This window comes from Eptatretus burgeri, chromosome 15 (assembly GCF_056783735.1).
Source record: "Eptatretus burgeri isolate ZD-2024b chromosome 15, Ebu_testis_v1, whole genome shotgun sequence".
NCBI lineage: Eukaryota > Metazoa > Chordata > Myxini > Myxiniformes > Myxinidae > Eptatretus > Eptatretus burgeri.
This window is the reverse complement of record NC_140975.1, coordinates 6785376-6809584: the sequence shown is the minus strand read 5'-3', so window position 1 is coordinate 6809584 and position 24209 is coordinate 6785376. Positions and strand designations below refer to the sequence as shown.

The following is a 24209-nucleotide window of genomic DNA, read 5'->3' as shown; positions in this document are numbered from 1 at the left end:
CACATGACTTCGGTTGTATTCAGGCCCCGATGGGGGTGTTCAGGTTTGATCCTGCAATTCATTTGCAATATTTATGAGCATTTTTTTTCTTTAAATACAATGTCGAGGCTCATACAAGAGCTAAGACACAGAACGTATAATGAAGGGAGCAGGAGACAAGAGGGGCGGGAGAGGGAAGGAAAAAACAGTGGGGAACAGAGACATGAGGAGATCTGTGGAAGGAAGAGGGATGGGGTGGGGTACACGAGTTAAACAAGATGGACACCACAGGGACTTCCAGGAAAGAATGATCAATTTCCCCCACCACAGTGCACGTCCTGGTCTTTGTTCACCTCGAACATATACCTTCGTCAGTATCACATCACCAGGACAACCGATTATTATTATCCCTGTTTGCTGGTGTTCCATCAACAGAGCAAACAAACAAGGCTTTTCAAAGATACCTTTGATATGTGAAGCAAGTCTAACATCAGGACATTTTACTTGCCCTTTCAACACAAGATATAACCAGAGATATTACAGACTGCATAGATCATTCAGACACAAGTTCAACTATTACTACTACTAATCCACATACCCAGCTATGGGGTGTAGTGACCCCTTTCGGGGTTAACTCTTTTATACTTCATTCCCTTAGGACAGGGGGAACGTGAGGTGACAGAATGAATTTTTGGATTTTTTCTTTTTCGGCCATGGTGCCAGCAATAGCTCGCCCACTCTTCACGAAGGACACCGTGGGATCTTTATCATCCACCAACTAATGCTGGCAGATCGGAAGCCCGTTTAACATCCATCCGAGGGACGGCACACACATTGATGAATCACTCTGAGAAGTTCAACATTGTGAGACAAATACTAAAAATGAAATTTAAACAGACCTGGCCACTACAACCAGGAGGTGGTGTGAGGGGGGAGAGTATCAGTGACATCATAACAATGGTGTCGCCTTCCTCATTGCACTCAGCGGGGAATTTCCTTCTCCCCATGGATGCCAACCTATGAGGATTGTCCGTGGTCTTATCTATTTACATGCTGAACATCAAGAAAGTAAACAGCATGTACCATTTTTAAAGTCTTTGGTACGACTCGACAGGGATTCGGACCGCCATCCTCCCAGACTCTCAGTGGATGCTCTCTAACCATTACACCACCAAGTCGAAACCGTTTACACCACCATTGCCTCATTTTGAGCGAAAAGATGAAGAAACAAGCTGGAAGGTGACGAGGGATTCGCTAGGATCGAAGCGCTGGATACGATACTTTTCATTCTGACCGATCCACCGACGAAGATTCATTGCCAAGACGTATTGGTTCACATACAATTGTTCCTCTGTCTGGTAAGATTTCTCCTATTGAGTATTTTGCCAACTGGCACTCTTCATAAAAAATGACGGTAATTAGACACCCTATTTTTGAAGGACTACCATTTGAAAAATAATCGGTTTGCTGGTTTGTGCTGTGGAGCCTCGCATTGCGCGCGCGCGCGTGCGCACACACACACACACACACACACACACACACACACACACACACACACACGGAAAACCCAATTAGCTTCTCTCAATGCTCTTGTTTGACCACACCTCCTGAGCCACACAATATTTTTCATAAGCCACGCCCACTTTCCATAAGCCACGCCCACTTTCAATAATAAATAATTGGAGGTGATCTGTGGGTCGTGGAATCGTTTTCGGTAAATAAATAAATAATTGAAGGTGGTGTGTGAGTGGGGAATCGTTTACGGAAAATAAATAAATAATTGGAGGTGATGTGTGGGTCGTGGAATCGTTTACGGAAAATAAATAAATAATTGGGGGCGGAGTGTGGGTCGTGGAATCGTTTTCGGGAAATAAATAAATAATTGGAGGTGGTGTGTGGGTCGTGGAATTGTTTTCGGTAAATAAATAAATAAACAATTGGAGGTGGTGTGTGGGTGGTAGAATCGTTTTCGGTAAATAAATAAACATATTATATTATTAGAAAGACAGAAATGCCGGTGATTCCATTTATTTTGGATCCTTTTCACTTTGGTCAATAACGTTTGGATCGAGGAGATATCGAAGGTGGAACGACGGTGTAGTTCTTTACAAACACTGTATACACACCTTAAATGACGGCAAATAGACACCCGATTTTTGAAGGACTACCATTTGAAAAATAAAACCTCAATTAAAAATCGGCTCGAGTTAAATTTTCTAAATATTTTGAAGTGTTTAATTCCGAAGTCTCGTTTCTCTACATTCAAAACTGAAGGACAAGTATTGAAAATACTGTACGCGGTTTTTCGGCCGCTGTACAGAAACGGGTGGTTGCCAGGGCAACGAAATTCAAACGCGCACATTCCCAGACCATATGGCAACTGTTGGCAAAGTTTCATCAAAATCGGTTTGCTGGTTCGTGCTGTGGAGCCTCGCATTGCAGACAGACACACACACACACACACACACACACACACACACACACACACACACACACACACACACACACACACACACACACACACACACACACAGCCAGAAAACCCGACAATAAGGGATATCTCATATATAGCGAATCCAACAAGCAGGTTAATCATCAAGTGGTACTGCCAGACATCAGGCCAAGCACCTGGTGGCCATCCACCTCTTTAAAACTGGTCCAATCTCACAACAATTGAGAAAAAAAAAGCTTCAGTGGTCCAGCTTTGGCTTGGCGAGTGGTGAGTGGCTCCACATTTGTGCCAAAGCCAAAACGAGGCCACAGTTTGCAGACATACCCACTGCATGCAAGTTGCTATCTTGGATGCAAAACTTTGTGACTATCTCATTGTGGCCGATCCATGAACATTGTCCAGCGAAAAATAAAAATTATATTTGGATGTACATTTTCCTCTTCTCGGCCCACAGGAGGCTTTAATTGAACCCCATCCACTTCCCGTCATCAACATCCATCTTGTTTTGCCCTTGTCCAAAGAGATGCGTGCAGACAACAAACGAGGATCAGCGAGACGTGTTCAACTTGCATCAGCGAGGCGGGGGGGAGGGGGGGTTATTTATTTATTTATTCAATTTGCGGAAGTTGCTCAAAACCTCAGAATGCCCATTCAGTTGTACTTCATGCTATGCACGGTGTGCTCGATGCCGCATCTTCCTATAATGGCATCCTCGTCACACTCGCCCAACTCCGAATGGACAGGAGAACACTTTCTAAAATACCGTCAAAGTGAAAGGTTTGTGTGCCGTCGTGCAATCTCGCAAGTTACAAACCTCCAGGTGCAATCGTAGTTCTTGGTAAATTAAACATACAAATTCCAGGGATTTAGGCCTCGGGTCCCAGCACTTCATCCATGCAATGACTTTGATCGCTCACTCTGGGGATTTTCACTTCACTCGACATTGTCAGAATAATAATACAAAGGGAAGAGTTGGATTGTTCTTGCCTGAGATGAAAGTTCCTATCAAGGTGTGACAGAATGTTTACAGTCGTCTCGTTCTTCTTTGTTTCAAGTAAGTTTGTGCAAGCTTTTTGTTGGGGAGAAAAATTGAAATTCAAACCTTGCACAAAATGAAACGATTATTAACTGGAGAGTTCGTAGAACACCTCACCCCACGCAGTGTTCAAGTATATAATTAAATTGAAACAAAATAATGATTTTAAAGATCGTATAAAAAAATTCCAGAAGTTTGGTGCCGTGGATGCAGTCTTATACACCACCTTGTTTAACATGTCCAAGTACTGCTAAACAGAAGGGTTTTGAAAGTGCTAAATAGGTGATTTGTGTTCCACAGAGTTGAAGTTTATAATTAAATTTTAAATGTAGAAAAAAATTCAGAAGATTACGGCCGTTGATGCAGCATCTTTTACACCGCCTTATTTATAACACATTACATTAGTCCTTCATGCCTGTTTATTGTGTCCTTTATGACATCCTTAAAAACAGAAAGTTTCCTGTTTGGAATGATTTTCGATTTTGTTGAATTGCCAGGCAGGTAAACAGCAAGAATATTCTCTCACTCCCCTCTGCACACGCGCGATCAGGACGAATCCAGAGCCAAGCTACTGCTAAATTTCAGGTTCGTGTTCCGATTCATGTTCAAAAATATAACATCAAATTTAAATTTTCCTCAATCATAAACTGACGTTTGTAGACAGAAGTGAACCAATTCCTTAACCCAACTTCGCGTGTATGGGGTAATAAACACTTAAAGGGGAGTTTGGGGTATTGAACCTCACATCCATATTGAACCACCCTCGGTGGTGTGATGGTTCGAGCGTCCACCGACAGGCTCGAACCCAAGCCGAGTCATACCAAGGACTTCACTTGAAAAATGGTATGTGTTGCTTCCTTGCTTTTGACGCTCAGCATTTAAAAAGAATAGGGCATAGACAAACAACCGTAGGCTGGGAATCATTGCACAACCTTGATAGACCCCTCCTGCTGTGTTGAAGTTCTTTATGAGGGAACTTGTGTTATTAAAAACAAAATGCCAACCAGTTTTGTATCGACAGTTTCCCAGATACAAATGTTTGTGTTCATGCAACGAGTTACAAAGATCATCTACTTGACGAGACCCACAGTTCCAGACTTTTGAGACGAGTTTTCTGCCATTAAACCAGTGGGTCCCCCGGACTTCTACAAAACAACAACCGAGTCGACGGCAAGAAGAACTGCAAAGGATCAAGGTTTCCTGCAGACGAGGTAGAAAACACCATCAGAGCTATCACTGTCCTGTAATAACTGCTCCAGGTGTGACGACAATTATGATTTTGTTAAACAATAAGCGTCTGCTCCACCATCGGATCTTTTCACATTCCTTTTGATTACCGGCCCTGTCCACAACATGCTTCGTACACCACAAGGTTGTGAACCCTCCACGGACATGGTCATATTTTGCTTTTGGAAACTCAAAATATCACCGTGCACATAAGACTGGTCTCCAGCATGAAATAACATTATTTTGGTATTCCAACCCAGGCTGGCCAGCTTAGAGGTGAGTGCACGTACCTCTAGGCCATCCCGTCAGCCTGTAGAGTTAATAACAGGTTCCAATTTTAAATACCATGACGAACAGCGCCACCATCTGGACCTTGTCGATACAGAGATGTTTCGCATTCGCAATCGGTGACGAACGTTGCTTGTACCTGGGAAATCCTGTCATCCTTGAACACTCACTGTTCACTTTAAAGCCATAGTTATGAGGTATACCTGTGCAAGAAACTTGGAACAGAAGCACTGGATTTCCAAGAACTGAAGGTGGCTCGCAGCTGCGAGAACCTCCCGCACACTGCAGGATTCCAGGACAACCTGCGCGATGGCAAAAGAACACAAGGTGAAACTATAAGTTTATATACAAGCGGAACAATAGCCTGAGTACTTAAAGCAGAGGATGATGGTTGAGTGACACATCGGATGGATCACCCTGGCAAATTATGCAGAAATTAAAGTCGTTTGCCTTGTCATCAAATTATGAGAAAAATCTGAATAGGAAAAGTGTTTGTTTCACTACCCATGGAAAAAGCGAGTGTAGTTACTAAACAAAGTCTCGATACACTTTTACATCTCTATACTAATAAATGGGTGTGTGTGTGTGTGTGTGTGTGTGTGTGTGTGTGTGTGTGTGTGTGTGTGTGTGTGTGTGTGTGTGTGTGTGTGTGTGTGTGTGTGTGTGTGTGTGTGTGTGTGTGTGTGTGTGTGTGTGCGCGCGCGCGCGCGCGCGCGCGCGCGCGTCTCCTCCATAATTCCAAAACCCAAAAAAAAACATAGCAGCCTGAAACTTTGCATGCATACCAAGGGAACTCCACGGAAGTGCACGAGTAAAAATTGGGTGTTTCGGTTGATTAAAACACCCATTTTGAAGATGATTAACGGCCATATATAATTATATCCTTTATCAGGCGTATCCTCCACCACCTCGCTGTTTGGGGTCTTAAGGCGTCTCCTCGGTAACCTCACTGGGGTCTGAAGCCGCCATGTTTTTTGGCCTGCTCAACAATGCTTTGACTTGGAACAGGCCGCAACGATTTCTTAACGAATTTTTTTATTTTTACTTTCCTCACTCATATTATTGAATTCGGGCTGCAGAATGGTGGAAGTATTGTGCACTTTTGGTGAAAAGCATGAAACTTTGCACAGTTGTAGTGTTTTACCCACTGAACAATATTAGATATGGGGCCAACTGAATTTTTTCCAAGATGGCAGTCATATTCAAAATGGCCGCCACCATGGGCAAAATTACCGATACAACCATATAAATGAATATATTTCCTACGATTGGTTGGAAAATTTACCAGAAATGTGAAATGTCACTAACTTTTACCTTCCGTTTCACATGTTCTTCATTTCTTAACCAAGATGGCTTTCACATTCAAAATGGCTGCCAAATTCAAAATGGCGCTACATGATAAAATGGTGACAAACATATGAAACTGTAATGTGGTAATTGTACCATGCATCACAGTTAACGTTCTTACAGTTAATCTGTGTATATCGCACGCATTCATCCATTCATTCATCCTTCATTTTCTTCTTTCAGATCAGTATCTCCATATCATAGTGCATGCTGTTGTTAGTTGTAGAAGCTGTGGTGGTGGTGTAGTAATCAAAATACCAACAATGGCTAAATCCTTCAGATTTTAGCCCCCAGACAATGTCCAGAAACTCCTTCAACATCTGAATCATCATCGCCGATAGATTGGACAAAATGCATTTTGTGTCAAGAGACATCAAAAGAACCACTGCGATGCCCAGCTGATTCAAAGAGGATACGTTTGGCAAATCGATATTGCTGAATTCCCCAAGAGAAGACATCAGTCGCCTTTCTCCATGTGCACACGAAGAAGCCGACACTAGGCTACTACTCCATGCAGCAGACGCTGCTGCGAATGGATACCAGAAAGTCATGTTGCATACTGTGGACACTGACGTGCTTGTCTTGGCAATAGCATTATTCAACCAAACGAACCTGAGTGAAATATGGGTATTATTTGGCACAGGAAAGAATTGCAGACTCATAACAGCACACACCATTGCCCATACCCTAGATCCAGATAAATCTTTGTCTCTGCTAATGTTCCACGCCTTCACCGGTTGTGATCAGACGTCATTCTTTCTGAACCGAGGAAAGAAAACAGCATGGAACACAATTAAGGTTTTCACAGATGTCGTAGAAGCCTTTGCGACTCTTGGTGGAGTACCTCCTTCAGACGAGACATTGAAAGAACAAATGCAAACATTTGAACGGTTTGTTGTCGTCATGTATGACCGGACAAGCTGCTGTTACAGTGTTGACGATGCCTGAAGAGAGTTATTTACTCAAAAGGGGAGATCCATTGAGTTCATTCCACCTACTTTAGCTGCACTGTGTAAACACGCAAAGCGGGCAGCATATCAGGCAGGGCATTGCTGGGGGCAGGCATTACTGCGAGATCCAGAGTTACCAGATCCCACTGATTGGGGATGGTTTAAAGGGGCCTCACAGTTGTGGGAACCTCTGCGGACAACCCTGCCTGAAGCATCCAAATCGTGCAAAGAACTTAAGTGCGGCTGCAAAGTGGAAAGAGGATGCCTGCGTCAGTGCAAGTGTGTGAAGGCGGAGATGGCATGTACAACGTATTGCAAGTGTCACGGAGACTGTGAGCATCAATAACATGATTAAGCAATATTAACAGGGCTGGATTTTCCAATAGGCAACATAGGCCATTGGCCTAGGGCCCACCAGTAACTGGGGGCCCACCGAGGACTTGTGGGTTCTCTGATCGGCCGAGGTGGCCCTATATCTTGCAAATCTTTCCTGTCTATAAGGAGTAGGCTTGAAGGCCAAAATAAACATCTATTTTTTACATTACAATATTAAGATATATATATATATATATATATATATATATATATATATATATATATATATAAATAATTTTTTTTGGGGGGGGCACTGATAAGGTTTGGCCTAGGTCCCACAAGCAAGTAAATCCGGTACAGAATATTAAGCAACATTTTGTGCCGAGAGGTAGATTGCTGTTTCTATATGGAACTAACAATGTACTACTAAAAAAACCATTGCTGAATCTTGTTGCTATGCGATGACTTAGATCTATTATAACAAGATGAATGTGCACCATATTGATAGACACTTCTCTTGAAAAACAAATCATAGTAAAGCCCATGCCTACATGTGATAGTAATAAAATAATTATAATTTGAAGAAAACCTGACTTCATTAAGGATACATTAGCTTTTACAGTAATCCACTTAACAGTTGGGGAGATCCACCTCTCTAGAAATGGAAGTAAAAACGGTTATTTTTGTTCAATTACTTTGTATTTACACGTAATATTCCAAAACTTAAAGACGTATAACGTAGATGAAAGTTACATGTCATAAGAACGTTTTGCCAACTGCAGAACTAATGTACATTATTATACGAAGGGAGAGTTTGCATTCCCCTTTTATGATGCAAATGAGATAAGCAACAATTTGGTTTAACGATTTAATTTGGTTTAAATATATGAGGCAATATGTGACTCAAAGCATGGAAAGAATATATCAAGTCGCGTGGATGTTATTCAGCAAAAAAAAAAAAATGACGCTTTTTACCTCCTTTTCAGAGAGGTCGATCTCCAACTGCTTAAGCATGGTGGCCATCTTGGATTTCTGTGCCATTTTTGAAATTGTTGCATTGTTGAAATATGCAAACATCAGTATAGAAACTAGCTATGCAATATCACAGTTAAAGAGCATGAAAAATATGAAATTAATACATTTGAATATTATAAACAAGTCAGAAAGCAGTTTTTTACTCAGTGATGGCCATTTTGAATTTGGTGGCCATCTTGGAAGAAACTGAAATGGCCCCATATCTAGAAATGTTCAGCACATTAAAAGCTACATTTGTGCCAATTTTCGTGCTTTTCACCCAAAATGCACAATTGGTCTGTTATGTGGCACCATTCTGCAGCACTAAATGCCTGTTCATTCGAGCTCAAATCGCTGTATACATCGCTTTTGTAAGTGATGTAGTTTTCAAATTCGGCACGATGAATTAAATGATGCAATTTTCCACGATCTACTCTCATGGACTCATTAAAGTCTGCCATCAAAATATTTCGGTTTTGAGGATCGGATATCGTCCGGACCAAATAAATGTCAAAATCTGTTGTGAAATCTGATAATTTAAAGAAACAACTAAGCCAATATACCTATTTACTTTAAGCAAGCAAGACTATGTTCTCTCCTTCTCCATAGATACACAAGAAAATGTGAAATTTCCAAAGCATAAAACTTAACTTTTTCTACTGTTTGGAGAATTATATTGAGTGAACAAAAAAATTTAATATGGAATAGGCAAAGCCTTGAAGCGAACGTAGAATTATTCTTACATTCGCTTCTTAAATATATCAAATTAAAGTCTTTTTGCTATGAAAAAATAAATATTACCTAAACATTACCTTCACAACAACTACACCACCGAGAACAGGATCTCATCTGCAAAAATAAATATTACCTCAACATTACCTTCACAACAACAACTACACCGCCTGTGATGAATTAAAGGATGTGACGCGTGATCACGTGTCGCGCGGCTTGCACACGAGACAGATAAAACCATGATGCCGCGCGGTCGGTGGGATTGTCCCTGGGGCATTGTCATTTACGGCGGTGGTTCACTTGGTGCTCGTTGAATGGTGAGACTTGAGAGTATACCGGACTCCGTGCTTATGCTGGCTAATTGCTGATTTATTTTGCGGTGATCGACTGCACGTGTATTCCTTGCTGCACATGTATTCCTTTATGTGTCTGTAGAATCGGCTTCAATCAAGTGAAATAAAGCCTACACTCCGAAGGTTTTTCCCTCGCATTCACTTCAATTTAAATTTATTTCACTTGATTCCTTCGGCTCCCTCAACCGACTATGGACAAGATCTACAAGCCGGAGAGGTTCGATACAGACCCCAACGCTACTGACTCGGAAATTAAGTGGTCGCATCGGTTCCGTTCCTTCTCACACTATCTGACCATCATTGAAGAGGGAGCCGACAAATTGGCCGCACTTGTAAACCATGTCTCGCCCAGCATATTCAGGCTCTTCTCGGAGTGTGACACCTACGACGCAGCGATCGACGTGCTGCGGGCGCTCTACGTGAAGCGCAAGAACGAGGTATACATACGACATCTTCTCAACACACACAGGCAAGCAGCCGGGGAGACAATCGATCAGTTCATACAAGCTCTGAGGCAGTTGGGCAAAGACTGCAGTTTCCGGGCTGTAACCGCCGAGGAACATCGAGATGAAGCGACCCGAGAGGCATTCATCCAGGGGCTCCGGTCAGCCCCCATTCAGCAACGCTTACTGGAAAAAGCACAACCCACTCTTGAAATGGTCGCTGACCAGGCCCGAGCTATGGATACGGCTCAGCAGCAATCTGAGTCATATGGGACACCGGTGTTGCTAATGAACGCTGCTACGGCGGAAACTCAAAGAACCCCCCGGGACACCTCTGACACTGAGGATGGAGATAAACCCGAGGAATCGGATACCCAGACCTCGTCAAACTCCTCAGCAACTACTTCGGTTGGTAAATGCTTCTTTTGTGGGTATAAAAGACACCCCGTAACAAATGCCCCGCCAGGGATGCCACATGCATGAACTGTGACAAGAAAGGGCATTATGCCAGGGTATGCAAATCTACTCTTAGAAGAAATAAACCCACTTCTGCGGCTCTCTACTCACAAAAGAAAGTAACAGCAGCTTCACCGGGGAATCTATCCAAGGCTATCATCAACGTACGAATTAACGGGCATATGGCTGAGGCTCTGATTGATACCGGTAGCTCTGAAATGCTTCGTCAACAGCTCACTAGCGAAGGGCAGGAAATGGAAGATCCACCCGACAGACAATACGGTATGCCTGGCCGCCACATCACTACAGTCCCACGTACGAGGGTACTGCAATGTTGAGTTGGACGTAAGAGGCTACACGCATCGGGATGTAAGGGTACTGGTGCTTCGTGATTTATGCGCAGATGAAATTCTGGTCATAATGTCCTCAAGCAGCACACGAGCGTCGAAATACCCTTTGGAGGAAGCAAACCTCGTCTAATTCTAAATGCTCTGACCACCGCAGAGGTATCGTCCCCCCTGCTGTTTGCTAACTTGTCGCCGGACTGTAAACCGATAGCGATCAAATCGCGACGATACACCGCCGCCGATATGGACTTCATCGCTTCCGAGACCAAGCGATGACTGGAAGAAGGTATTATAGAACCGAGCGATTCGCCATGGCGCGCGCAGGTGTTGGTGACCACCAGTCAGAACCATAAGAAACGAATGGTTGTCGATTACTCTCAAACGGTCAATCGCTTCACCCAACTCGATGCCTACCCTTTGCCGCGCATAGACGAGATGGTCGAACGCGTGGCCAATTACAACATATTCAGCACCATCGATTTGCGAAGCGCCTATCATCAAATTCCCATTCGAGAGGAAGACAAACCTTACACCGCGTTCGAGGCAGGTAGACGCCTCTATAAATTTAGGAGGATTCCGTTCGGTGTCACTAATGGAGTAGCTTGCTTCCAACGAGTTATGGACGACATAATTTCGGATGAAAACCTCAAAGACACTTTTGTTTACGTGGACAATGTCACGGTGTGCGGTAAAGATCGGCGGGAACATGATATGAATCTGGACAGATTCTTGAGCATTGCTAGAAAATATAATCTGACTCTCAATTACAACAAATGTGTATTCTCGGCAAGGTCAATTGATCTTCTCAGCTACACAATAGCCGACGGCACGATTAAGCCCGATCCTGAACGAATGCGCCCACTCCGTGAGCTACCCCCACCTCAGGACCTGCAGACAATGCGTCGAGTGATCGGAATGTTCGCTTACTACGCTAGATGGATCCCCCAATACTCCGAAAAAATACATCCCCTGGTGCATTGCAAAAACTTCCCGCCAGATGCCGCTGTTGTAAAAGCTTTCCACAGCCTCAAAGATGATATCAGTAATTCCGTGGTATTATCGATCGACAGCTCGGTGCCGTTCGTGGTGGAAACGGACGCTTCCGATCACGCGATCGCCGCGACGCTCAATCAGTCCGGCCGACCCGTCGCGTTCTTCTCGAGAACTCTCTCAGGAAGCGAGCAGAGACACTCGGCAATAGAGAAGGAAGCGTACGCTATTGTCGAAGCCCTACGTAAATGGAGGCATTATTTACTGGGCAATCACTTCACACTTGTCACGGACCAGCGATCCGTTGCCTTCATGTTTGATGGGAAAAATAACGGGAAAATTTAGAACGAGAAAATAATGAGATGGCGGATAGATCTATCTTGTTATAGTTACGACTGTTTATCGGCCCGGGAGGGAAAACCCTGCTACAGACACCTTCTCTCGGGTCTAATGTTCGGCGACAATCAGTCAGGCTTTGCAAGACCTTCATGGGTCTCTGTGCCACCTGGGGGTAACCAGAATGGCACATTTCTTGCGCAGACAAAACCTTCCCTATTCTATCGAAGATAGTAAACAAATGAATGCTTCCTGCCCTGCTTGTGCTGAACTAAAACCCAGATTCTATGGCGCCGCTCCCGGCAGATTGATCAAGGCCACTTCTCCCTTCGAGAGACTAAATATCGACTTCAAAGGGCCCCTGCCGACCGAGACAGACAACAGATACATATTCACTGTTGTTGATGAATATTCAAGGTTCCCATTCGCATTTCCGTGCTCGGATATGACCTCGGGCACTGTCGTGAAATGTCTGTCTGACCTCTTCGCTATGTTTGGGAAACCTTCGTACATACATTCAGACAGAGGGCCGTGTTTCATGTCGGCCGGGCTAAAACAGTTCCTATTAGAGCACGGCATAGCAACTAGTCGAACGACGGGTTACAACCCACAGGGTAATGGGCAGGTGGAGCGGTATAATGGAGTCATTTGGAAAGCCGTAACCCTGGCGCTGAAATCGAGAGGACTGGGCCCCGAGTGGTGGGAGGGTTACCCGACTCGACGCTCTGAATTCCATACGCTCTTTGCTCTGTACGTCCACCAATGCTACTCCTCACGAACGAATGTTTACTCACCAACGACGTTATGTTGACGGCCAATCGGTGCCCAACTGGCTAACCTATCCCGGAACAGTGTTCATGAAGCGCCCGGTACGACAAAGCAAGTATGAACCAATGGTGGAGGAGGTCGAACTCATCGATGCTAATCCAGAGTATGCTCATGTGAGACTTCCTGATGGCAGGGAGACCACTGTGTCGGTTCGCCATCTGGCTCCCGCAGGTACTCCTCCTGCAGGTACTCCTCCCTCTGACATTCCCTCCCAAGGTGTTTCCCCCCCCCCCAGGAACTCCACCCGAGAATGGTGGTGATGGAGCTGCCGCGTTCCACCCAAGAGCGATTGAGGAGTCATCCCTGGCACGAGTCGAGGCTCCCCAAGAGATTCGTAAGCCTCCCTCAAGTGAAACCACCATTTACTCCCGGAGAGGTCGACGGATAAAACCCCCTCGCCGACTCGATCTGTAAAGGGGATTATCGGCATCCCTCGATGGCACCTTACCATGCTCCTATAACTCAAAATAATCCTCACTGCTTGGAATGTATGCTTCTGTAGTTTAAATAGTTCGCGCTGCTTGAAATGTATACTCCTATAGCGTTGAAGTAATCATGGTGCGTTAGTTGAGCCTCTAGTTACATTTTAAAGACGGGGAGAATGTGATGAATTGAAGGATGTGACGAATGATCACATGTCGCGCGGCTCGCACACGGGACAGATAAAACCGAGATTCCGCGCGGTCGGTGGGATTGTCCCTGGGGCATTGTCATTTACGGCGGTGGTTCACTTGGTGCTCGTTGAATGGTAAGAATTGAGAGTATACCGGACTCCGTGCTAATTTCTGATTTATTTTGCGGTGATCGACTGCACGTGTATACCTTGCTGCACATGTACTCCTTGCTGCACATATATTCCCTGATGTGTCTGGAGAAGCGGCTTCAATCAAGTGAAATAAAGCCTACACTCCGAAGGTTTTTCCCTCGCATTCATTTCATAAATATTACCTCAGCATTACCTGCACAACAACAACTACACCGCCAAGAACAGGATCTCATCTAAAAAAATTAATATTACTTCAACATTACCTTCACAACAACAACACCACCAAGAACAGGATCTCATCTGAAAAAAATTAATATTACCTCAACATTACCTTCACAAGAACAACTACACCACCCAGAACAGGATCTCATCTGCAAAAATAAATATTACCTCAACATTACCTGCACAACAACAACTACACCGCCGAGAACAGGATCACATCTGCAAAAAAAAAAATCCTCAACATTACCTTCACGACGACAACTACACTGCCAAGAACAGGATCTCATCTAAGAAAAATATATGTATATATATATATATATATATATATATATATATATATATATATATATATATATATATATATATATATATATATATACATTACCTCAACAATGACACCACCAAGAACAGGATCTCATCTAAAAAAAAAAAAAATCCTTAACATTACCTTCACAACAACAACTACACCACCCAGAACAGAATCTCATCTAAAAAAATTAATATTACCTCAACATTACCTTCACAACTACACCGCCCAGAACAGGATCTCATCTAAAAAAAAATTAATATTACCTCAACATTACCTTCACAACAACAACTACACCACCCAGAACAGGATCTCATCTAAAAAAATTAATATTACCTCAACATTACCTTCAAAATAACAACTACACCACCTAGAACAGGATCTCATCCAAAAAAATAAATATTACCTCAACATTATACCTCAACATTACCTTCACAACGACAACTACACCGCCTAGAACAGGATCTCATCTAAAAAAATTAATATTACCTCAACATTACCTTCACAACGACAACAACACCGCCCAGAACAGGATCTCATCTAAAAAAAGTAATATAACCTCAACATCACCTTCACAACAACAACTACACCGCCTAGAACAGGATCTCATCTGAAAAAAAATCATCAACATTACCTTCACAATGACAACTACACCGCCAAGAACAGGATCTCATCCAAAACTAGAACGGGCACTCATAGAGCGCATACCTTCGCCGCCACTACTTTTTTTGTTCTTGGTATGAGTGTGGGGAACTGGTTTCATATGAATGGTCTTATGACACAAACCACATATCTATAATGTCATGACCCCCCCCGACTTTCGGGGGCTACGGACTAAACAACAATCAACTCACGTCGTTTTGGTGAGTCTTCACTCGCAAGCTCGGTGAATACAACGTTTCAACAAGAGAATGTAATCTCGTTTGATGCTGGTTTCATGCAAATCGAATAAGAATTGACTGAGCTATGCTGAAAACCGCATATTTTTCAAGGGCGTGACCCCCCCCCCCCGCCCCCGACATTTTACCCCAACCGGTGACATGTGTTATGACGTCATTGTGTCACAAGATTGGGCATTAAATTCTGAACATTTTGGTGCTGGGTTCATGTAAAGCGGACAAGAATTGACCGCGTTATGACAAAAACCGCAGATTTTTAAAGGTCGTGACCCCCCTGACCTTTGACCCCTAACCGGTAACAAGAGTATGGGGGCGTCATTGTGTCATATTGCATATCACAAGATGAGGCGTTGAATTCTGAACATGTTGGCGTTAGTTGCATGCAAATTGAATAAAAATTGACCGTGTTATCGTAAAAAGACGATTTTGAACTTTTCGTGACCTTGACCTTGACCTTTGACCCGAACGATCCCAAAATCTAATGGAATGCTTCCTGGCTAATAACCAATCATCCCACCAAATTTCATGCAATTCGGTTTAATACTTTTTGAGTTATACGGATCACAAGATTACAAATAAATAAATAAATAAATACACGCCGACCAAAACATAACCTTTCGCAGAATGCGAAGGTAAAAATATATATTACCTCAACATTATACCTCAACAACAACGACACCGCCGAGAACAGGATCTCATCGAAAAAAAAAATATATTACCTCAACATTACCTTCACAACAACAACTACACCACCTAGAAGAGGAACTCATCTGCAAAAATGAATATTACCTCAACATTACCTTCACAACAACAACGACACCGCCGAGAACAAGATCTCATCTGAAAAAAAAATATATTACCTCAACATTACCTTCACAACTACACCGCCCAGAACAGGATCTCATCTAAAAAAATTACTATTACCTCAACATTACCTTCACAACAACAACGACACCACCCAGAACAGGATCTCATCTGCAAAAATGAATATTACCTCAACATTACCTTCACAACTACACCGCCTAGAACAGGATCTCATCTAAAAAAATTAATATTACCTCAACATTATACCTTAACATTACCTTCACAACAACAACTACACCGCCAAGAAGAGGATCTCATCAAAAAAAATTAATATTGCCTCAACATTACCTTCACAACTACACCGCCTAGAACAGGATCTCATCTAAAAAAATTAATATTACCTCAACATTATACCTTAACATTACCTTCACAATGACAACTACACCGCCTAGAACAGGATCTCCTCAAAAAAAATTAATATTACCTCAACATGACCTTCACAACAACAACGACACCGCCTAGAACAGGATCTCATCTAAAAAAATTAATATTACCTCAACATTACCTTCACAACAACAACGACACCGCCTAGAACAGGATCTCATCTAAAAAAATTAATATTACCTCAACATTACCTTCACAACAACAACGACACCGCCTAGAACAGGATCTCATCTAAAAAAATTAATATAACCTCAACATTATCTTCACAACAACAACTACACCACCTAGAACAGGATCTCATCTGAAAAACAATCCTCAACATTACCTTCACAATGACAACTACACCGCCAAGAACAGGATCTCATCGAAAAAAAATAAATATTACCTCAACATTACCTGCACAACAACAACTACACCACCAAGAACAGGATCTCATCTGAAAAAAAAAATCCTCAATATTACCTTCACAACAACAACGACACTGCCAAGAACAGGATCTCATCTGCAAAAATGAATATTACCTCAACATTACCTGCACAACAACAACTACACCGCCGAGAACAGGATCTCATCTGAAAAAAATATATATATATATTACCTCAACATTACCTTCACAACAACGACACCGCCGAGAACAGGATCTCATCTGCAAAAATAAATATTACCTCAACATTACCTTCACAACAACAACTACACCACCAAGAACAGGATCTCATCTGAAAAAAAAAAATCCTCAACATTACCTTCACAACAACAACTACACCGCCCAGAACAGGATCTCATCTAAAAAAATTAATATTACCTCAACATTACCTTCACAACAACTACACCGCCGAGAACAGGATCTCATCGAAAAAAATTAATATTAACTCAATATTACCTTCACAACGACAACTACACCGCCCAGAACAGGATCTCATCTAAAAAATTAACATAACCTCAACATTACCTTCACAACAACTACACCGCCGAGAACAGGATCTCGTCGAAAAAAATTAATATTACCTCAATATTACCTTCACAACGACAACTACACCGCCCAGAACAGGATCTCATCTAAAAAAATTAACATAACCTCAACATTACCTTCACGACAACTACACTGCCCAGAACAGGATCTCATCTAAAAAAATTAATATAACCTCAACATTACCTTCACAACAACAACTACACCACCTAGAACAGGATCTCATCTGAAAAAAATATTACCTCAACACTATACCTCAACATTACCTTCACAACAACAACTACACCGCCGAGAACAGGATCTCATTTAAAAAAATAAATATTACCTCAACATTACCTTCACAACAACTACACCGCCGAGAACAGGATCTCATCGAAAAAAAATTAATATTACCTCAATATTACCTTCACAACGACAACTACACCGCCAAGAACAGGATCTCATCTGAAAAAAAAAATCCTCAACATTACCTTCACAACAACAACTACACCGCCGAGAACAGGATCTCATTTAAAAAAATAAATATTACCTCAACATTACCTTCACAACATCAACTACACCACCTAGAACAGGATCTCATCTAAAAAAATAAATATTACCTCAACATTACCTTTACAACAACAACTACACCGCCTAGAACAGGATCTCATCTGAAAAAAATTAATTTTACCTCAACATTACCTTCAAAACAACAACTACACCACCCAGAACAGGATCTCATCTGCAAAAATAAATATTACCTCAACATTATACCTCAACATTACCTTCACAACAACAACTACACCACCTAGAACAGGATCTCATCTGGAAAAATAAATATTACCTTAACATTACCTTCACAACAACAACTACACCGCCTAGAATAGGATCTCATCTGGAAAAATAAATATTACCTCAACATTACCTTCACAACAACAACTACACCGCCGAGAACAGGATCTCATCTGGAAAAATAAATATTACCTTAACAACAACAACTACAGCACCAAGAACAGGATCTCATCTAAAAAAAATAAATACCAGAAGCGAACGTAGAATTCTTCTTACATTCGCTTCTGACTTTACCTATAACTTGTTCACAACTGTATACGCAATTATACGAAATTTCCGGTTACTTCGGCCTGGATTCGGGATCAGCGATCAAATAATGTAAATCACGATTAAAAATATTTTTTGATGATGCGGGAGATATCTTTATTAAAATCAGTGGAGGAAATATGCACCATGTCTGATATTATTTGGGTCTTTCATGTCTCCGACGATGCCTTTATCTCCCGGCATGCATCATTCCCCATGACAAAAACCGGAAACAAAAAAATACCAGAAGCAAAAAAAAAACAGAAGCAAAAGGGTCATAGGCAACGACACGGATTCCAAATTGCCATGGTATTGTGTTGTGGTGTTGTTGTTGTTGTTGTTGTTGTTGTTTCCTATTCTCTCATGTGCACGCATTAAATAATATTCACAAGATGGAAATAAAACCCAATCGTGTTTATACACCGCACAGCGTTTAAAAACAACCAGAAGCAAAAGGGTCATAGCCATGACACGGATTCCAAATCGTCAGGGGTATTGTGTTGTTGTTGTTGTTGTTGTTGTTGGTTTCCTATTCTCTCATGTGCACACGTTAAGTATGAAGCTCACTGTGTTCGCTATGAACGTACCAAAATCAACCAGCTTCATTGAACTAATGCATTCACTGCTCGACATCATGCAATGTCCCGCCGAGGGATTGCTTATCCATCACGTCTTCCATGTGTGTCGATATTTTTGGGGGTTTCGTGAGGTGCTCTATGGGTAATCAAAGCAAACCTGGTGAAGAGCAGACACTTTAAAATAGGTTATAACGTTTGCGCGGAACACGAACGATGTACCACGTGACGAGTGCACAGATGAGCAGGCAACATGGTGGATTATCTGCAATGTTTATTTCACAGGCGATTAAACTTTGCGATGTCTCCAGTGTTGTTCTACATCACCAGCAACTCTTTAATGGATAAATTCATTATTTGAACAAATTCATTTTATTTATTTAACTGCTGCATGCATGGTGAAGACTGGCTTTAAAGTTAAAGGGATCCCATATGGTATGCAGTCACAGCCTGGCCAGCCGTACCTTATCAACCATTTAATTGGAATGCTTGCTTGAGTGCTTAAGCCAATTTGAGTGCCCTTAAGTCGCTAGTAGTGCCACGCTACATCACTCTAAGCAAATCGTTGACTCACTGTGGACGCTTTTTCCGTACCATGTCATTCAGAGCGAGTGGTTCATGCTCCGTCATCCTGAGCGAGTGGTTCATGCTCCGTCATCCTGAGCGAGTGGTTCATGCTCCGTCATCCTGAGCGAGTGGTTCATGCTCCGTCATCCTGAGCGAGTGGTTCATGCTCCGTCATCCTGAGCGAGTGGTTCATGCTCCGTCATCCTGAGCGAGTGGTTCATGCTCCGTCATCCTGAGCGAGTGGTTCATGCTCCGTCATTCTGAGTGAGTTGTGAAATAACACCCGATTTCCGAGCCGTTTGCCGTATTAACCTATTTTCAAAATTACCGAGCCAAATTTGTTTTCCACCCGTCACACGCAGCTGTTTATAAAGAATAATGTTTGTGAACATCTCCCTGGAATGTCTACATAAATGTAACATCGTTTTTCGGTGAAAGCTACTCAAAGTTTCTGGGTTGTATACAGTATGTGCTGTAGTCGGTAATCACACTGACTCAAACCTGCCAATTCCAGTAAAATTGCCGATATCGTGTGTGTGTGTGTGTGTGTGTGTGTGTGTGTGTGTGTGTGTGTGTGTGTGTGTGTGTGTGTGTGTGTGTGTGTGTGTGTGTTTTGTTCATAAAGCATTACATATTATCTCTGCTAACTCCCCTACTCCCATCTCTCTGCCTCTCTCTGCCTCTCTCTCTCTCTCTCTCTGCCTCTCTCTGCCTCTCTCTCTCTCTCTGCCTCTCTCTCTCTCTGCCTCTCTCTCTCTGCCTCTCTCTCTGCCTCTCTCTCTGCCTCTCTCTCTGCCTCTCTCTCTGCCCCTCTCTCTGCCTCTCTCTCTCTCTCTCTCTCTCTCTCTCTCTCTCTCTCTCTCTCTCTCTCCCCTCCCTCCCTCTCTGTTGGTTGTTCGTGAGTTGTGCATCGGTGTGGAATCATGGTGGTTCTGTGAGTGTAGCTGTGAGTACTGTGTCGTGTTGGTGTTTTTCCTATCCCCTTTTTGCTCCCCTTGTATCCTTGTTTGTGTGTGAAGTTTTCTCCTGTGTTTCCTTTCTTTGTTGAGATAGGAGAGAGAAAGAGCACACAGTAAGTGTTTCGCAGGCTTGTTCAGGACTTCCTGGTTTTGGGGCCTGCTTTACTACTTGCTGTGTATCTCCGTTTAGCTATTTTTCTTTGCTAAATACTTCATTCATTTAATCTTTTGTTTCCCTCCACTTGCTAGTTTTGCTTGTGGCAGGTTTGCTTTTTGATAATCTGAGGTGGTTACTGCTCTTGAAGAACCTTCCTTTTGGGTTTGTTTGGTTATAAGACATGGCTGGTCAAACTACTAACAGTCATGGGTGCGATGAAGGGTTATCGCGGAAGCATGGGCTGTGTTTCGTTCCGCCGGAAAACGTCGTTATGGACGATATTCTCCTCGCGGTTGGAGAAATAATAGGTGTAAAGAACATTAGAGCAGCATCCCGAATGAGCCACAAAGTTGTCGTCTTCGTGTCACAAACGCACTTTGCAGACATTGTTGTGCAAAGAGGGTTGGTGCTGGGAGATGACCAGACTTTCGTTCCGGTGTCATCAATGGACACAGCGGCGACAAAAATAATAAGTAATTGCCCACCCTTCGTATCAAATGAAATACTGCTTCAGAAGCTAGGTGAACATGGTACTGTGGTGTCCAGAGTAATTACTGTTCCCCTCCGTACCAGGAATGAAAACTTAAAACACATTGCATCGTTTCAACGGTTTTGCTTTGTTGTTCTAAAAGATGGTGTGATGCAACTAAGTGTGTCTTTTAACCTGAAATTAGACGGACATGAATATCGGGTTTTTGCAGCAACGGAAACTTTAATCTGTTATGGATGTGGATCGCAAGGTCATACTCGGAATTATTGTCCGAATGCAAAAAGAATGTATGCTGCTGCAGCTGGGTCAAAATCCACCCCCCCCCCACCCTCCATTAATGTGCGGGGAGACCCAACAGATGAGCACCGATAGTGCAGGAATATGCCTTAGAACGTCAATGTGCAGCAAAAGATGGGAATCATAAGGATAGTATGGTTAACCCTTGTGACGACAACAACCTAAGTGAAATGGGAGAGAAGGTGCAAAATCCAGAGGATTTAAATTGCATTGAGGAACAAATGATGGACATAAGCTTGAGAAAGAGTCTGAAACGCTCCCTCTTAAGCATTGAAAATAAAGATAAGGGCGATAAAGTGCTGATAGTGCAAAACGCTGGTACCTCGAGTGAGCTTGGTCATCCTGCACAAAGGGAGCAAAGTAGTGAGGAGTTGGTGGAAGACGTGACTCCACCAATGGTTCATGTTAAAAGGTGTCAGGATCATACTTATACATGTGAAGGTGAACAACTTACTCAGGGTGATGACCAAAATAAGACACAGAACATTAAGAATGACTACCCCTTACCCTCCACTGTAATAAGGATTGAACATAAAGAGGAAAATAACCCCCAAGTTGACAACAGTGATGGGGCAGGTCTCCATATTCAATCTCTACAGAGAGATTATTTAGACCATGGGATAATGGAGGTAGCGGTGGCTGAATCACAACCAAGCTAGATTGAGGATGTAAATGTAGAGGCTTGTGTTTCTTGTGATGCATTGTGTGCATCTCAGGAAGAAGAAAGAGAGACAAATATATCGAAAGAAAATATTATTAGTTTTTTTAAATGAAACCTTCAGGTAGCGAAATGTGCAGATCAAAGATAATTTTCGCGATATCAAGGCGTTTATCACCACTGCAAAACAAATGGTGCAAAGAAACTCAACAGAGATTTCTGAACCTCAGTTTCAGAGACTCAGGAAAGCTTTGGCAAAAGCGAAAAAAAGAAATGCAGGTAGAAGTAGACCGAGTGCTTAGAATCTTAACGATGGTTTTGCACATCGCATCTTTTAATATAAATGGGGATCGGGCCCCTTTAAGAAGGGTTCAAACAATTCAAGCTTGTGAGAACTTGAAAGCAGATATAATCCTCCTACAAGAAACTCATGCTACAAACACCCTAGTAGCCGATTGGGGAAGACTCTTTAAAGGTCGATGGTTTTTAAGTGGTTTTTCTCCACCAAAAGCAGGAGTTGCGATTTGTTTAAGCCATAAAATTTGTGCACAGCAACTTTCTTTTAAGGAAATATATAGAGGGCATCTTATCTCTATGGATTTTGTTTGCAATAAACAAAAGAAAATTGTTGTAAATGTTTACGCACCAAGTGATCCTATTGAAAGGAAAAAAAAAATTCCATTCTAAAAGATTTTATTAAGGACTTGGAGTCAACCGCATTTATATGTATTGCTGGAGATTTTAATTGTACTGTCTGTCCCTCACTCGATAGAAAGTCATGAACCCCATGCTGTCTCAACCAAAATTCTAGACAGCATCATCAAACAGTATAAACTTAAAGACGTGTGGAGAGTACAGCATCCACAATCGAAATGCTATACATGGTGTAGATGTCATGATGGAGCTGTATCAAGAGCAAGACTAGACAGAATATATGTAAATGAAGTAATGTCATGTGTAGCGTTGAAGTCTCAAATTGTTCCTGCCGGTTTCACGGATCATGACCTCGTCATGATGTCCTTTAATAAACCGGATCTAGCATGTGGAAGTGTTTATTGGTCCTTTAATACAAGTCTGTTAAATGATAAATTTTTTAAAGAATCTTTGAGATGTATGGGGGAAAATTCGCTCATCCAAGTTTGAACATGCTAACTTGCAGGTGTGGTGGGATTTTGCAAAGTCCCAGATTAAAACCTTCTGTCAGCAGTATAGTTCTTTTAGTTCAAGAACACACTCTTTGTCAATTGATTTGTTAAGAACTCAAATTGCAGCTCTAGAACAGAAGACAGATGGTGGAAAGGGCTCTTTTGACAAAGAGTTGTAGGAAAAGAGAGCTTTATTAACTGAAATGGTGAAACAACAAGCTATGGGCACCTTGGTAAGGATGAGGATGGGTTATCTGACCTTTGATATGCCAAACAAAGATTTCTTTAAATTGGAGAATAATATAAAAAAAGTCTCAACAAATTCATGGGCTGCGTGCATTAAATGGATCCCTAATGACATCCCAGAAAGGGATCAGGAATGTCTTGAAGGATTTTTATTCAAATCTATACTACCCCCAGAGTGTGGACAATGAGGAAATTCAAGAATTGATTGCAGAGCTTCCACAATTAGAAGGAGATCAGCAACAACTTCTTGATTTCTCAATCACGGCTGAAGAACTTGAAGCAGCCATGCGGAGTTTGAAAGATGGAAAGGCCTCTGGAATAGATGGCCTACCCGTCGAATTTTATAAAGCTTTTTGGACTTTGGTCGGACCAGACTTGCGTCATGTCCTTGAAGAGTGTATACGTGTTGGAGAACTGCCATTATCTTGTAAGAGGGCAGTTGTATGTTTGCTGACAAAAGATGGGAACCCTCAACAGGTTGAAAATTGGAGGCCTGTGTCATTACTTTGTTCTGACTATAACATCTTTTCTGAAGT

The 24209-nt window shown here is 42.3% G+C and overlaps 1 protein-coding gene across 2 annotated transcripts in view; it reads right to left on the bottom strand.

Moving 5' to 3' along the window:
* The window catches only part of KLHL32 (kelch like family member 32), a 71915-nt gene that overhangs the window by 30188 nt on the left and 17518 nt on the right, over positions 1-24209 (bottom strand). For both annotated transcript variants that reach the window (XM_085857870.1, XM_085857871.1), the window contains exon 4: positions 5186-5284. In XM_085857870.1, coding sequence (XP_085713996.1) covers positions 5186-5284 — 99 coding nt within the window. The remainder of the gene's footprint in view (positions 1-5185; positions 5285-24209) is intronic.